Source organism: Notolepis coatsorum (genome assembly GCF_963971535.1).
Source record: "Notolepis coatsorum genome assembly, chromosome: 5".
Lineage (NCBI taxonomy): Eukaryota > Metazoa > Chordata > Actinopteri > Aulopiformes > Paralepididae > Notolepis > Notolepis coatsorum.
Genome location: NC_140169.1, coordinates 166,287,868 through 166,304,571, shown reverse-complemented (window position 1 = coordinate 166,304,571; position 16,704 = coordinate 166,287,868). Strand labels below are relative to the sequence as shown.

Here is a 16,704-nt window from a genome sequence, read left to right as displayed (position 1 = left end):
ATTTTCCTCGGGATAATACAAGTATTTCTATTCTATTCTATTCTATTCATACACGCACAGGCACACAGACACGCACAGACACACAGACACACACACACAGACACGCACAGACACACACACACACACACACACACACACACACACACACAGACACACACACGCAGACAGACACACACACAGACACACACACACACACACACACACACACACACACACACACACAGACACACACACAGACACAAACACACACACACACACACACAGACACGCACAGACACACAGACACACACAGACACGCACAGACACACACACACACACAGACACACACACACACACACACAGACACACACACACAGACAGACACACACACAGACACACACACACACACACACAGACACACACACACAGACACACACAGACACACACAGACACAAACACACACAGACACACACACACACACACACACACACACACACACACACACACACAGACACACACAGACACACACACACACAGACACACACAGACACATTCACAGACACACAGACACACACAGACACACACACAGACACACAGACACACACACAGACACAAATACACACACAGACACAGACACACAGACACACACACAGACACACACACAGACACACACAGACACACACACGCACAGACACAGACACACACACAGACACACACACACAGACACACACACACACAGACACACACACACAGACACACACACACACACACAGACACACACACAGACACACACACGCTCCGTGGTCCTCCCCTGTCTCCATGTCTCAAGCGCGGCCAGGCCTGGCAGAGAGACGAGCAGCACTGGCCCCTGAGGGAGGTGTAGAGGTTCTGAGGGGGGTGTAGAGGTTCTGAGGGAGGTAGGGCTGAGCCCAAACGTTCGAACCTTCGTTCGTTACGTTGGCATTTGAATTCTAAATCAACATTCGAATTTTTTTCCTATTCATTCTGTTTAAATGGGAGATGAAGCATTGAACAATGTGATCCTAGTTTGTTTGTTGTGTACCTTGTGTAAGACAGGGTCCTATAATCAAATGTGAAATCCTGCTTATTTGTCTGAAAAACCAAATATAATTTCCCTGTTTTCCCCATGGGCGCCGCCATTTTGTTGCTGACGTCACGGTGTTGGTTTGGTCTGGCTCCTGCTGGGTAGCTGCCTTGTAAACATGGAGTGTCAGTAAATGCAATGTTGCCTACCAAACAACGGGACCGCAGTGGTTCTTTTTGTATTGCTCCTGGCTGTTCAAACAAATTTTACCGTGTGAAAGAGAGGAAAGTTGGTTAATTTCCACAAACTACCAGTGAAAAAAAGTGTTGTTCAACCGATACCGATATCAACCGATACCGATATATGCAGTGCCCCCCCCCCCAAAAAAAAACGGAATAATTTCAGGTAATTAACATTACATATCTCTTGTTGTGGAATTAACACAACATTATGCATACTTTTGACAATAAATAAAATCAGAATTGTTTCTTACTTGCCTGGGTAAATAAAGGTTATAGAAATGTTAAAAAAATTTAAAATTTAAACAGATACCGATATTTTCCGATATCACATTGTAATGCCGATATCGGCCGATAATATCGGACATCCCTAATTAGGATATAACCAACTGGTCTGGGAGCTGTGTCCTGGAACCAGACAACATGCATTAGGATATACCCAACTGGTCTGGGAGCTGTGTCCTGGAACACAACAACATCCATTAGGATATAACCAACTGGTCTGGAAGCTGTGTTCTGAAACCAGACAACATGCATTAGGATATACCCAACTGGTCTGGGAGCTGTGTCCTGGAACCAGACAACATGCATTAGGATATACCCAACTGGTCTGGGAGCTGTGTCCTGGAACACAACATCATGCATTAGGATATAACCAACTGGTTATTCTCTACTGAAGGAATGGTCTACTGAAGGAATGGTCTACTGAAGGCATTTTCATTTAATTTCTTAGCCGCAGCCGGGATTCAAAGCCAACTAGCCGACTAACCCAGCTCGCTAAATGCTGCATGTAGCTAGTTATCTGAACTGGAGCTAGGTAGCCAGGTAGCTAAATGCCCCGCGACGGTGGTTGAACTGGAGCTAGATAGCCAGGTAGCTAAATGCCCCGTGACGGTGGTTGAACTGGAGCTAGGTAGCCAGGTAGCTAAATGCCCCGCGACGGTGGTTGAACTGGAGCTAGGTAGCCAGGTAGCTAAATGCCCCGCGACGGTGGTTGAACAACACTGTTTTTTTCACTGGTAGTTTGTGGAAATGAACCAACTTTCCTCTCTTTCACACGGTAAAATTAGTTTGAACAGCCAGGAGCAATACAAAAAGAACCACGCGGTCCCGTTGTTTGGTAGGCAACGTTGCATTTACTGACACTCCATGTTTACTAGGCAGCTACCCAGCAGGAGCCAGACCAAACCAACACCGTGATGTCACCAAACAAAATGGCGGCGCCCATGTTGATAAATGCTTCAAAAAAGGACATAACAAATCGTTTTTTCTTAGAAACTGCTTATTTTTATAACGTGATTTTTTCTGTGGCTTATCTAAATACTAATTTGATGCTATGACTATGTTTATATCACTATGCTTCATCTCCCCTTTAAACCAATGGGGTTTTTCTTCACAGTTGCAGATAAAGATTCGGCTACACTAATATTATAGTATTAAAAGAAACTGATGAGTTATATTCATTAGAAAGTTGATTTAATTGATTTAGTTGGGCTGGGGCTTCAGTCTGGGTCTGGAAAGTTGATTTAATAAAAAATAAAAAGACTAATTTAATCAGATTAATCACTTTATTCAAATTGAGGATTTAGTTTGAGAAAAAAAAATGTACTTTATTTTTTTATCTTTTATTTTTTTATTAAAAACGAAGGTTCGAAGGTTCGTTTCCGAAAAACCCTGACGAAGTTCGAATCCCAAAAACAGGCTTCAGGGAAACAGCCTTAGGGGGGTGTAGAGGTTCTGGGGGGGGGGGGGTGTAGAGGTTCTGGTTCTCACCCTGAACTGAGAGCTCACGGTGGGCTTGCGTCGGGCCGTGCCCATCTTCAGAGTCTCGTCTCCGCTCCGGCTGCCCACACGCTCAAACAGGTCGTAGATGAAGTCCAGCCTGCAGACACAAAACACAACAACATCCGTTATAACCAACTGGTCTGGGAGCTGTGTCCTGGAACACAACAACATGCATTAGGATATAACCAACTGGTCTGGGAGCTGTGTCCTGGAACACAACAACATGCATTAGGATATAACCAACTGGTCTGGGAGCTGTGTCCTGGAACACAACAACATCCATTAGGATATAACCAACTGGTCTGGGAGCTGTGTCCTGGAACACAACAACATGCATTAGGATATAACCAACTGGTCTGGGAGCTGTGTCCTGGAACACAACAACATACCATTAGGATATAACCAACTGGTCTGGGAGCTGTGTCCTGGAAGGAAGCCGGCAGACACGGTTACACAAACAGGGAGTCCAGCCTGGTTAGTGATGTGCTCAAACTGCTGTCTTTGAGGTCGAACAGGATGTGTTTAAGGCTGAGACCACTTATCGATAATTATTGATAACTGCATGAAATCGATAAGTGGCGTCAATTATCGACTCTTTTGCATGTGTAAAAAAATAAAATAAAAATAATAACGTTTAAAATACTTTTTTCTTAAAAAAGAAAATAAACTCTTATTTAACGTTAGTTTGTGTGTGTGTGTGTGCGTGTGTGTGTGTGTCGTGGGCCAACTACAGCATCGCAAAAACTACAGTGAGTGCATGTGACACACACACACGCGCGTGAACTAACGTTAAATAATTTCTTAAATTTAATTAAGAAAAAAGTTTAAAAAAAAATTGTACACATGCAAAATAATAATAAAAAAATCAATATTTATCAATCATTTTGTCCCGATTTATTGATTCTTCCAAATGGCATATCGTCTCAGCCTTAGATGTGTTAGTTTACGTGCTCAGTAGGGGTGTAACGATGCGACCTCACAACGATTAATTTCGATTACGATTATTCAGGCAACGATTCAATGCATCATGAAATCTCTTCATTTGACCACGATTCGATTCGATTCGATGAATTTTCGATTATTTTTCTATCAGTTAATTCCCCAAAAAAATTTGAATACACAAATGTGGCTGGGGGAACTGATTCACTCAGCATGAATGGACTATAGGTCAAGAAAAACAATAAAATATTTTTTTAAATATATAATAATTTTTTTAGTTTTATTTCGATTAATTTCGCACACATTAGAATCGATGCATTTCGATTAATCGATGCATCATTACAACACCCCTGCTCACCTGCTGTCTTTGAGCATGAACAGGACGTCGTCTCTGAAGGTGTCTCTGTTCTTCTCCAGGATGCCCCTCACGTCGTACAGAACCTGCAGCGCCCCCGGGAGGAACACACACACGTAGCTTCATGTTATAACATAGAATAATAATATATTAAAATATTGTATAATACTGTATACCAATATATTATAGTGTAGTATAAATAGTATGATTTAGTTATATTATAAAGAAATTAAAATAATACAATTATATAGTGTATAGAAGTATAATATAGAATAATACCTTATATAAATATATAGATAAATGTAGGCCCCCTTGATCTCTTTACAGACAAACTTAATGCCGCCCTTCGTAGCACCCTCGACATTGTCGCTCCCCTTAAACCTAAAATTAAACGTGCTCCGCAAAAACTAACTCCCTGGTTTACGGAGGAAACGCGCTCCTTTAAAAAGGCTTGTCGCAAACTTGAACATAAATGGCGTTCGACCAAACTCGAAGTATTCCGCCTCGCCTGGAATGATAGTTTACGTAACTACAAAAAGGCACTCTCACTTGCCAAAACCTCTTATTTTTCCAGGCTCATAAATGAAAACAAAAACAACTCAAAGTTTCTGTTTGACACAGTTGCAAAACTTACGCAGAAACAACCAAGTGCCCTAAACCATGCGTTCTCGGCTAACGAATTCATGACATTTTTTACCAAGAAAATTGACCTCATTAGAGATGAAATTGTTGCTTTACTCAACAATCAGAGTCCCTCCCAACCTTTGACGGGCATTCCCCCTGACTTTGATTCCAGTCATACGCTATGCTGCCTTGAAAACGTCTCACTTAGTGCTCTCTCTAAACTGGTTGGCGCGGCTAAACCTTCAACCTGTCTGTTTGACCCTCTCCCAGCAACTCTCATCAAAAAACTCTTCCCAACTCTAGGCCCTGCCCTACTCAATATCTTCAACACCTCTTTGTCTACTGGCGTGGTGCCCCTGGCCTTTAAATCAGCCGTCATTAAACCATTACTTAAAAAACCGAACCTCGACCCTCTAATCTTGAAAAATTACAGACCTATCTCCAATCTCCCATTCCTATCCAAAGTATTAGAACGGATCGTCGCAACGCAACTTACTGACCATTTATCAAACAATAATCTTAATGAATCATTTCAATCTGGCTTTAGAGCCTTACACTCCACCGAAACGGCGGTTACCAAAGTCACAAATGACTTACTGCTCTCTCTTGACTCAAACCTCACCTCTGTGCTCTTATTGCTTGATCTCAGTGCAGCCTTTGACACTATCGATCACTCGATTCTTCTAGGTCGGCTTGAGAACCATGTTGGCATTCGGGGTCTCGCACTAGCTTGGTTTAAATCCTATTTAACTGATAGAACACACTGCGTGGTCTATAATGATTTAACATCTGAGACCCTCCCAGTGCAATGTGGTGTCCCACAAGGCTCTGTCCTGGGCCCTTTGCTATTTTCGATTTACATGCTACCCCTCGGCGATATCATACGCAAATTTGGCATAAACTTTCATTTTTACGCTGATGACACCCAATTATATATACCTATTAAGCCAAATGATTCCTCCCAACTACAAAACCTTGAGGCCTGCTTGCTTGCCGTCAAACAATGGATGTCGCAAAACTTTCTACTCCTTAATGCAGATAAAACTGAGATGTTAATTGTTGGCCCCCCAAACCACAGAGGCCTGTTTCAGGACATCTCCCTCAACTTTGATACCTGTCATGTATCCCAGAGCTCCACCATAAAAAACCTCGGAGTCATTTTTGATTCCTCCCTCTCATTTAATGCACATATAAAAAATGTCACCAAAATTGCATTCTTCCATCTTCGTAATATCGCAAAAATACGCCCCATTTTAACTCTGGCTGATGCTGAAACCCTGATTCATGCTTTTGTCTCATCACGTCTGGACTACTGTAATGCACTTTTTTCAGGCTTACCTAATTCAAGCATCAAAAATCTTCAACTCGTGCAAAATGCGGCTGCACGGATACTAACTAGAACTAGAAAATTTGATCACATCACACCAGTTCTGTCCGCCCTACATTGGCTTCCTATCCAAGCCCGCTCTGACTTTAAAGTGCTACTCCTCACCTACAAAATTTTAAATGGGCTTGCACCGCTCTATCTATCTGATCTCATCTCCCGATACTCGCCCGCTCGTGCTCTGCGCTCACAAAATGCGGGGCTTCTATCGACCCCTAGGGTTAAAAAGAAATCCGCCGGCCACAGAGCCTTTGTCTACCGCGCTCCCTACCTGTGGAACAAATTACCTGCCGTCATCAGGGGCGCCTGCTCTGTCGAAGCTTTTAAATCCCTGCTTAAGACTCATCTTTTCTCTCTCTCCTTCAACCTACCTTGATCTCACCTGGTCGGGGACTGACCTTTAGATTAATCTGTGTAGTTTAGTTATGGTACAGGGTACTACATGGTACCACTGGGTAGTTTACTATAGGGTAGTTTAGTTAGGGTACAGGGTACTACATGGTACCACAGAGTACTACTTGGTACTGCATGGCATTACAGGGTACTACATGGCTTACATAGCTCTACATGGCACCACAGGGTACTACATGGCACTACAGGGTACTACAGGATACTACGGGGTACTACATGGCACTATGGGGTACTATAGGGTACTACATGGCACTACGGGGTACTACATGGCACTACAGGGTACTACATGTCTGCTCCTTTGCAGCACCACAAACATGGGAACTCTCTAACTCTTCCCCCCCCCCCTCTCCCCCCCCCCCCCCCCCCCCCCCCCCCCCCCCCCTCCCTCTCCCTTCTCTCTGAGTACCCGTCTCCTGGCGCTGACCAAGGTGATGGATGCCTCGGGGTCCTGGCCAAGCTTGTAGTGACTGCTCTACATGCACCTCCGAGGCATTGGATCAGTTATTCACCGCCGTCTGTCCGTGGTCCTGTCAACTGATTAACAGACTGTTAACAGATTAACAGTCAACGCGGTTTCATTGCTGGGTTAAGTACTTCTATTCTATTCACATAATACGCTTACTTCATATATCTACTCCATTCACATATATGCCTACCACTTGTATCTATTGCTATGTCCGCCTACTACAATCTCATGAGCTGTCTAACGCCTGTCCCGTCTCCCTGTCTTCCTATGACTTGCTGTCCTGGAGTGTTGACCGGAGTGTTGGACGTCCCGTGACGAAGGCCGGGAGATTGCGACCCCCTCTGCGTGCCCCCCTGTCTTCGGAGGTCTCGTAGTGGTGACCGGAGTGCCGGATGTCCCGCGATGATGTCGGGAGTTCGCGACCCTCTCTGCGCCACCCCCCTTCCCCCTGTCTCCGGCTGTCCCTGAGCAACGACCGGAGTGTTGAATGTCCCGTGACTAAGACGGGGAGGACGTGACCCTCTTGCGCCGCCCCTGTGCCTCAAATAGATCCGCTATCAACTCTATCTTTAATTTTTCAAAATGTTCAGTTGCTATTGCATGCACTCATCTGTGTCTCACCACACACATGAGTGCATGCTTACCAACTGTCCGTCTGCAACACTACTATCACCGACATCTAAGAAGGGAGATCCCCCCTTGAACGGCCCTTCTAAGGTTTCTCTCCTCCACATTGCCTGTGGAGCTTTTTTTTCCCTATTGTTAGGTTTTAGTGAGTTTTTCCTTACCTTCGCGTGGGGTATGTCTGGGAGTGCTTGCATTCTTTCATTTATTTGCATTCATCTAAAAAATGTTTGGACCCTATGGTGTTCTTGTTCTGTTCTTGACTTATTGTTATGTTGTCTTCTTGACTTGTTTAAAGAAGACCTGTACGGCCCATGGGGACATTAACGTGTGTTGTCGGGCCCTATAAATAAATTTGATTTGATTTGATTTGATATGTGTGTGTGTGTGTGTGTATAAATGAATGAATACACAAAATGTATTTATTTATGTTAATTTAATTGTGTTGATGTTTCCATTTCTGCTAAATAAGTACATTCTGTTTGGTTTGGTAAACATTACACTTAGTCTATCAGTGTACTGTATGTGTGTAGGGGCAGGTACAAATAAGAATTCTCTTCTTCCCGTTCCTTTCGGCCATGGAATGTAGTGGAGCATATTAATATGTACTGCTGGACTGTAATAATTCCATGTACGAGTAAATAAAAAATGATGATGATGATGTCCAAGTGACATCGGTGCGTTTATGTCACTCGTGGTAACAAAAGCATTCCCCCTTTTGTCAGGATCCGCCTGTCTAGCCTGGCCGCGTGTAGCTTATTCCCAGCGGAAGAGTGCGTCGCGTTTCTCTGATTGGCCATGACGCCCATGTGACCGCGGCAGTGCGAGAGAGCGGCAGTGCGGAAATAGGCTGCATCCTCCACGTCAAGAAAGACAGACAGGCATTCTCTGTGACAAACCCTAACCTTAACCAACTCCGAAATAATGCCTAACATTAACCCTCCCTAACCTTAACTTAACCCTAACCTTAACCAACTCCGAAATAATGCCTAACCTTAACTTAACCCTAACCTTAACCAACTCCGAAAGAATGCCTAACCTTAACCCTCCCTAACCTTAACTTAACCCTAACCTTAACCAACTCCGAAATAATGCCTAACCTTAACTTAACCCTAACCTTAACCAACTCCGAAAGAATGCCTAAACTTAACCAGTGGAAGAATGCACGTTTATAGCGTAAAAAATATAAAAAAAAAAAAATTGAAGTGATTCGAACTTGTGACCAACCGCACCGCAGGCTCCACAGCACGGCGGCATACCAGTTGAGCTAAGCGTCGAATGAAAAACATCGTGGATTACGGCTACATAATGCCGCAAGCTCTGCTGCTCCGCTCTGCGGCTGCCGCGGGGCGTGTCGCAGCCAATCAGGGAAAACGCGGAAGCACTCGGCAGCACTCTTCCGCTGGGAATAAAGAATAGGCAGCCTGGCCACGTCCCCCCGCCAGTTCAGAGACCCTTTCCTGCACTCCCCTTTCCCTCGCCCTCTGGTGGACTTTTCCCGCTACTGCCACTGTTGATGTCTATTCATGTGTGTATCCTCAATATGTCCTTAATGTTTAATGTATTCTCCGTCATGTTGTTCATGTTGCCCACTCTGTTTCCTGGTCTGGTCTAGTGTGTTGTCTCTTGTATTTGTATGTATTGTTATTCAGTACTGTCATATATTTGGTGTCACTGTTTGTCAGCATGTGTGTCTGTCCAGGTGTGTCTTGTTGTAATTAGTCTCCCTATATATGCTGTCCTTCCCTGTTACTCCCCTGTCGGTTCGTTAACAATGTTTGCTGTTCCCCTGAGTACCCTTCCGTGCTCTCCACGTTTCCTGTACCCTGTGATATCGGGTTTTCGTATCATGTTCTCTGCCAGCATTTGCTGAGGTCTTAGTTCATGTTTTGTAGTGTACCTTTTTGCCGCCTTGTGAAATACAAGTAAAAGCCTCTTTTGTTGAACTACATCCCGTTGTGTCCTGCCTGTCTCTCTATCCTTGTAAAGGCCGAATGAGTGTTTTTTGTTATTGATTATTATTATTACTAGTATTAATATTATCATTATTACTATTATTATTATCATTATTAGAAGGTTACAATTTATGGGAATGTTACAATTTATGGGAATGTAATGATTTATGGGAATGTAATGATTGAGGGGAATGTTATGATTCTGTGTAGCCTGTTGGGTGGACTCTGTTGCGCTGTGATGGATCACCTGCACCTGTCAGGTGATCGGCCACGGCGCGACGGAGATCATTAAATAGGTGATGGGAATCAGCTGTGGGCGGTAGCCGATGGGGAAGGCATATGATTTTCTTACCGCTCGCTTAGGAAGCTTAACACTTTAGAACGCTTTAGAACGCTTAGAACGCTTCAGCGCTTCAGGACGCTTTCGGAAACTGTTTAGATTACACTTTAAGCAATTAGACCAGGTTATATGACGTTTAGGATCACTGTGATCAACCCTCCCATGTAACCTAATTATTCTAATTAAATCGGATCACCACATCGGTGTCTGATAACGGAGCTTAATGTGTGAAGACTATTTCTTTGAACGTTGAGCGCGTATGGATTCACTCCCCGTCGACACCAGGAAACGGCGCCGGCATGCTGCCGTTACATTAAGTAAAAAAATCTGCCTATAATAAAAGAGACTAAGTAAGAAAATCGCGTTTATTGAACCCCAACCAGCTTCAATAAAGTGAAAGAGGACTCGCGCAGATATTGACGCGACCCAAGGCAGAGGCGCGCGTCAATAAGCACAACACCAGAGGAGGACTCGCAAGAGGACTGACAACAAGGGGCCAGCATTGTTGTGAGAGACAATCAAAAATCAGCGATCAGCAGGAAGGAATCGATCCACATCAGCACAGTGAATGATCACAGCCCGAGGACATCGCTGCCTGTGATCAGCTACAGGATCGATCAACGAAAGCATCACCACCAAGAGGGGAGGATCCTCCCTCCCGGCTCGAGGACAACAAACGGAACGTGCGTGAGTAGAGTGTATGAATGGAATAGACATAGACACTACTGCGTACGAGGCGCGCGCAAACGGCGCCGTGGAATATAAGCCAAATTATAACGCTGTCTTAAGAACTGGTCGATAAATATAGCCAAGATGTCAAGCGTCAGATATTGAAACAGAGAACATGGATTTGACACAAGCGTCAGATATTGAAACAGAGAACATGGATTTGACACAAGATGTCAGATATTGAAACAGAGAACATGGATTTGACACAAGACGCCAGATATTGAAACAGAGAACATGGATTTGACACAAGCGGAAATGGAGGCTGAATATAGTCTAAAGAGAGCTGCAGTAGAGGCTGAATTAAGTCTAAACAGAGCTGCAGTAGAGGCTGAATTTAGTCTAAAGAGGGCTGAATTAAGCCATAACAGAGCTGCAGTAGAGGCTGCAATAGAGGCTGAATTTAGTCTAAAGAGAGCTGCATTAAAGGCAGAGAGGGAGATGTTGGAAATTGATATTGACATCTCTGTATCAAAAGCCAAAATTAAAATAATGGAACGTTTTGAATTAGAGGATAGATTAAGGCTGCAGGAGGCTAATTTAAAGGCTGAATTAAAGGTTAAATTAAGGCTGCAGGAGCAGGAGCAGCTCCAGCCAATTAGCCACCAGCAACAGCAACAGGAGGCCAGACCGGCTGACAAGAAACAGTTTTACTCTGACTCTGTCAACCCAAGTGACATGCCTGCCTGCAAAGAGCAGCTGAGAAGAGAGGAGAGAGAGCGGAAGTACAAGCGTAGACGGATTGAGGATCAGCGACAACTTCTGCGGCTGCAGAGACAGCTTCAACAGGAGAGGACCTACCTCGTGTCTCTACAGCAACAACAACAGCAACTACAGCAACAACAACAGCAAGAACAACGCCAGCAGCAACAAGAGCAGCAATGCCAGCAGCAACAACAGCAAGAACAACGCCAGCAGCAACAAGAGCAGCAACGCCAGCAGCAACAAGAACAGCAACGCCAGCAGCAACAACAGCAAGAACAACGCCAGCAGCAACAAGAGCAGCAAGAACAACGCCAGCAGCAACAAGAGCAGCAACGCCAGCAGCAACAACAGCAAGAACAAAGCCAGCAGCAACAAGAGCAGCAAGAACAACGCCAGCAGCAACAAGAGCAGCAACGCCAGCAGCAACAACAGCAAGAACAACGCCAGCAGCAACAAGAGCAGCAACGCCAGCAGCAACAACAGCAAGAACAAAGCCAGCAGCAACAAGAGCAGCAAGACGTCCTGTGTTTGCTATTGGGTCCACATCACCACCGCATCCTCACACCTTCATCCGTGACAGAAACCCGAACCTCAAACCGGTTTTCGAACCACAACATTTCACCGGCATGGAATGCAGCAGGACTACCGAGCCAAATGGTGGGGGAAAATATCGATACAGTATAGTATCGCAATACTTTGCATGGCAATACTGTATCGATACAAGGACGCCAAGTATCGATATTTTATTATTTAAAAAAATTAAAAGAATACGTTTTTTTTATAAGGAAGTTGCATTGTTCATTTCACTACCTGCAATAGTATAGTAGTCCACCACGCACACGTGTGCATTCAGTTAAGTTGGAATATGACTGTAATACAAACAGTTCAGGTTGTCAGGTACATGCAACACAGATTACAGCGTTGACATCTGTCTGCTTGAGAAAATCCCATTTGCTGCTATAAAAATGATTGAAGTGAGATGAACAGACTGAAAACTTTATTTTATTAGATAAAACATGTTGACAAAGTTTTACTTTGCAGTTGAAAAAAGGTAATAAATCGCAATATATCACAATATTAATATCGCAATACTCAGCATATCGCGATATATTTTGAATCGCAATACTATCGTAGCGTGATAATATCGTATCGTGAGGCCTCTGGTGATTCCCACCATAAACATGTACTCGGTTTGATCGAAGGGCAGCATTTTTACGAGGAGCGAGTCAAAACGGACTCCTTCCAACTCTGCGTCACGTTCACGGTACGTTGGATAAAGTAATATCCCACTAGTTGGAACAGGATGTTGATATGTGTCTCTTCGTATCCCAATCGCCAGAATTCTTACACACACACACACACACACACACACACACACACACACACACACACACACACACACACACACCACACACACACACACACACACACACACAGGCTGTCCCCGAACCCTGTTTTTAGGGTTCGAACGTTCGCCAGGGTTTATCGAACGAACGTTCGAACGTTCGTTTAAAAAAAATTAATAACATATTTTTTTAATAAATTCTTTTTTTTTATTGTATTATTATAGATCCTACGGAGGGCGGCATTGCATAGTCTATTGGCGAAAAACATGTTGTTTACAGTGGTGGCTGTTCATGTAAACATGTAATTAAACAAAGCACTCAGAAGAAAATAAACAAGCTACTGCATCAAAGTTACTACTTATGATAAACAATAGCCCTTGCACACCGCAGTCACGTAAGGGGCTAGGTAAACAAAGGCATTCGTTTTGTGGCATTAACGTTATATAGTTAGTGTTACACGTTCAATAACAGGTATTCACTCTTGGTCGACGGGAAGGGGAGAGAGGCGCGCGCCTCGGCTCCTCAACAGACCCGTCCACCGTCTACCTCGGAACGGGGGACGGCAGAGAGACAGAGAGACACCGGCGGGGGGGCCGTGGCCGAAAAAGGCTGGTATTCATTAATGATTCTTCCGCAGGTTCACCTACGGAAACCTTGTTACGACTTTTACTTCCTCGGCGGGGAGCTAACGTATTAGCTACGGTAAGTCTGTTGTGCTTCTCGCAAGCAGATCAATGGCGGCATTGTCAGAAGTAAAAAAATAATAAACGCTTGCCGATTGGTGGTAACAGCAGAGGCGGGTGCAAGCGGTGTGACGTAATTGGCAGAATCGCCTGTCAATCAAAATTGTTCTATTGCATTGGTTGAGAGCTCTGGTTGAGACTAATAGTATCCAGCTACAGTCCGGCAGAGACCATACTGGTTGAGCCGAGGGCCTCGGGGGACGCGCCGCTTCACATCGCCTCAACGTCGTGCGCCTGCTTTATTTTTTTTTTCATCGAACGTTCGAACCCATTCATTAAAGTCCGAATGTCAGCGTAACGAACGAACATTCGAACGTTCGGGCTCAGCCTTAACACAGACACACACACACACACACACACGGGTAAATAGAACGTTAATGAGTATCGCAATGGAAATGGAACATCACACAAGACCACAAAGCCCAACCGTTCAGCAGGGTGATGCGTTAGCCCGTCCTGAGTAACCCAGTTAATATCAGCAGTAGGGATGTCCCGATCCGATCACGTGATTTTCCGAAGATCGGGATCGACAAAAAAAAATCTGGGTTTTTTTTTAATTATTTTTTTTTAACTTTTTTTATTTTAAATTGCATATCATCATTCATTTATTTATTGTCACACAGAGCAGAAGAATTTTGCCAAAACAAACCAATAGTATCCAGCTGCAGAACGGCAGACCAGCCACAGTCTCAGACCCAAACACATTTCCTTTGATTTAATTATACATCAAATGATTTATGTCAAGGATTGCAATGCCTCGCTTGAATGAAGTTAACTTTTCACCTGGATAACGTCAACATTCAGGGTGAATGTAATGTGAGAAATTGGGATAAAAAAATAATAATTAAATCATTTTTTTTGATCGGATCGGGAAAGATCGGTATCGGTAGATACTCAAAATCACATTATCGGGATCGGATCGGGAGCAAAATTTTTTTATCGGGACATCCCTAATCAGCAGCGTACCGTCTGTCACGTCACAGGTTTCTAATAGCAGGAATTAGCTCAACTGGGCGACTGTGAGAACGAGATACTGGCCTTTTCATGTGCTCCAAACTCCAAAATGGATTATTATCCCGTCAAGAGATGGATATGTATGCAAAGCAGCGTGTTCCATGTGCGTTCACGCATGTATGATGGGTTTATCTGACACAGGAGGGGGGGGGGGTGCAGGTGACAGGATGCAAATGTAATGTACTGTGTGCTAAGTTGCTTCAGGTAGCTGATGATCAGAAGGAGCATGTTTTTGAACCTCGCCGTGAACAAGGCAGAGGGGAGACAGCGAGGGTGAGGGTTCGCATCTAAGAAGGGAGATCCCCCCTTGAACGGCCCTTCTAAGTTTTCTCTCCTCCACATCGCCTGTGGTGCTTTTTCCCTATTGCTAGGTTTTTAGTGAGTTTTTCCTTACCTTCTCATGGGGTATGTCTGGGAGTGTTGCATTTCTTTATTTTACATTTTATTTTGGATTTCATGGTGTTTTTTGTTTGGTTGTTGATTTATTGTGATGTTTCTTCTTGACTTGTTTAAAGAAAACGTGTCCGGACCATGGGGGACATTAACTTTAAATTTAAAATTCAAATTGAAGAAGCAAATCCCTGGCAAGACACAGTGTGTGTGTAATGAAATGTAGTGGAGGATGCTACTCTTTTCCACCGGGCGCCCTTTCAGAAAACAGAGGGCGCTTTCAGGGGCAGAGAGAGAGAGAGAGAGAGAGAGAGAGAGAGAGACAGAAACAGACAGACAGACACAAAGAAAGGGAGTGAGAGAGACACACAGAAAGAGAGCAACAGGGGAAAAGAGAGAGAGAGAGAGAGAGAGAGAGAGAGAGAGAGAGAGAGAGAGAGAGAGACATACAGATAGTGAAAGAGTGACAAAGGACAGAGTAGCAGGCCTGCCTCCCGAGTCCTTACCGTGGTCATTACCATACGAGGCCATGCCAGGCTTGTGACTGTCCCGCTCACACTGAGGGCACATTGTCCCCGAGGTCAGACCATTCTCTATCACAGCCAACCTTTGACTCCGCCCCGGTGTCAACGAGCGCCTCCTACCCTTCTCAGAGTCACGCCCACTCTATAGGGAGGTGTGTAGTGGTTACGTCATTGCTGTTTCCGGCCGCGTGTATGCCTTCTACAACAGAACTGCGTTTCCGTGTTCGAGTTTTGCGCTCTGATTGGCCAGGTCATGTGACATGTTCGCCAATCGTGGGACAGCAAGTTCTGCGCCTATTTCCGGGTCTAACAGCCTGCAAACTACCTGGCGTTCTATTGCCATGCTCTAAGACAAACTCTAACCTTAACCAACTTCGAAAGAGCGCCTAAGCTTAACCAGTGTAGAAACTTGCGGTCCCACGATTGGGCGTACATGTCACATGACCAGAAATTACCTGGCCAATCAGAGATGCGGAAACGCAGTTCTGTTGTAGAAGGCATTCAGGCTTTCCGGCCGGTCCACCATCTTGAAAACAAGCAATGTATTTCCCCCATTGCCCATTTCTAAATCGTCTCGTTTAAAAGACAAATAAAGCATGAACATTTGCATGGTGTACCTTTCTGTGCGTATTCATCCACAATCTATAGCTCAACATGAGAATATTCGCAATTAATCGTAAAAAAAAAAGTGTTTTCAACCAAAAATGTTTAAACAATAATGTTAGTGATAGAAGGGAACTCGTTTTGTGCAAAAATGGAAAGCTTTTCAATGTTCACGAGGCAGAATTGTTACAATAGCCGATAATCCGTTTTCCCAATGGTAAATCCCTATACGGGTGGACCTCGCGGGCGGTCCAAAGTGACGTCAGACTACACCTCCCTATAGTCGTATCCAGGTGAAAGAGAAGATTATACATTACTTTCAAAACCAAAATGGTTCTTTTGGGAGGCAAGTTACAGATGGATTGTATACTATTTATTGTTTTACAGGTTGCCACAGTCCCTTGTACACTTGAATAATACATCTCTGTGACAGGTGAACAATAAGTCTTTATGACAAGTTAATTATAATCTCTTTGACAGCTTAATTATAGTAAGACAGGAAATGAT

General features: G+C 44.2%; 1 protein-coding gene across 1 annotated transcript in view; it reads right to left on the bottom strand.

Moving 5' to 3' along the window:
• The window catches only part of myo10l3 (myosin X, like 3), a 346,533-nt gene that overhangs the window by 131,727 nt on the left and 198,102 nt on the right, over positions 1–16,704 (bottom strand). The window contains 2 exon segments of the mRNA XM_084314976.1: positions 3,037–3,145; positions 4,346–4,428. Coding sequence (XP_084171102.1) covers positions 3,037–3,145; positions 4,346–4,428 — 192 coding nt within the window.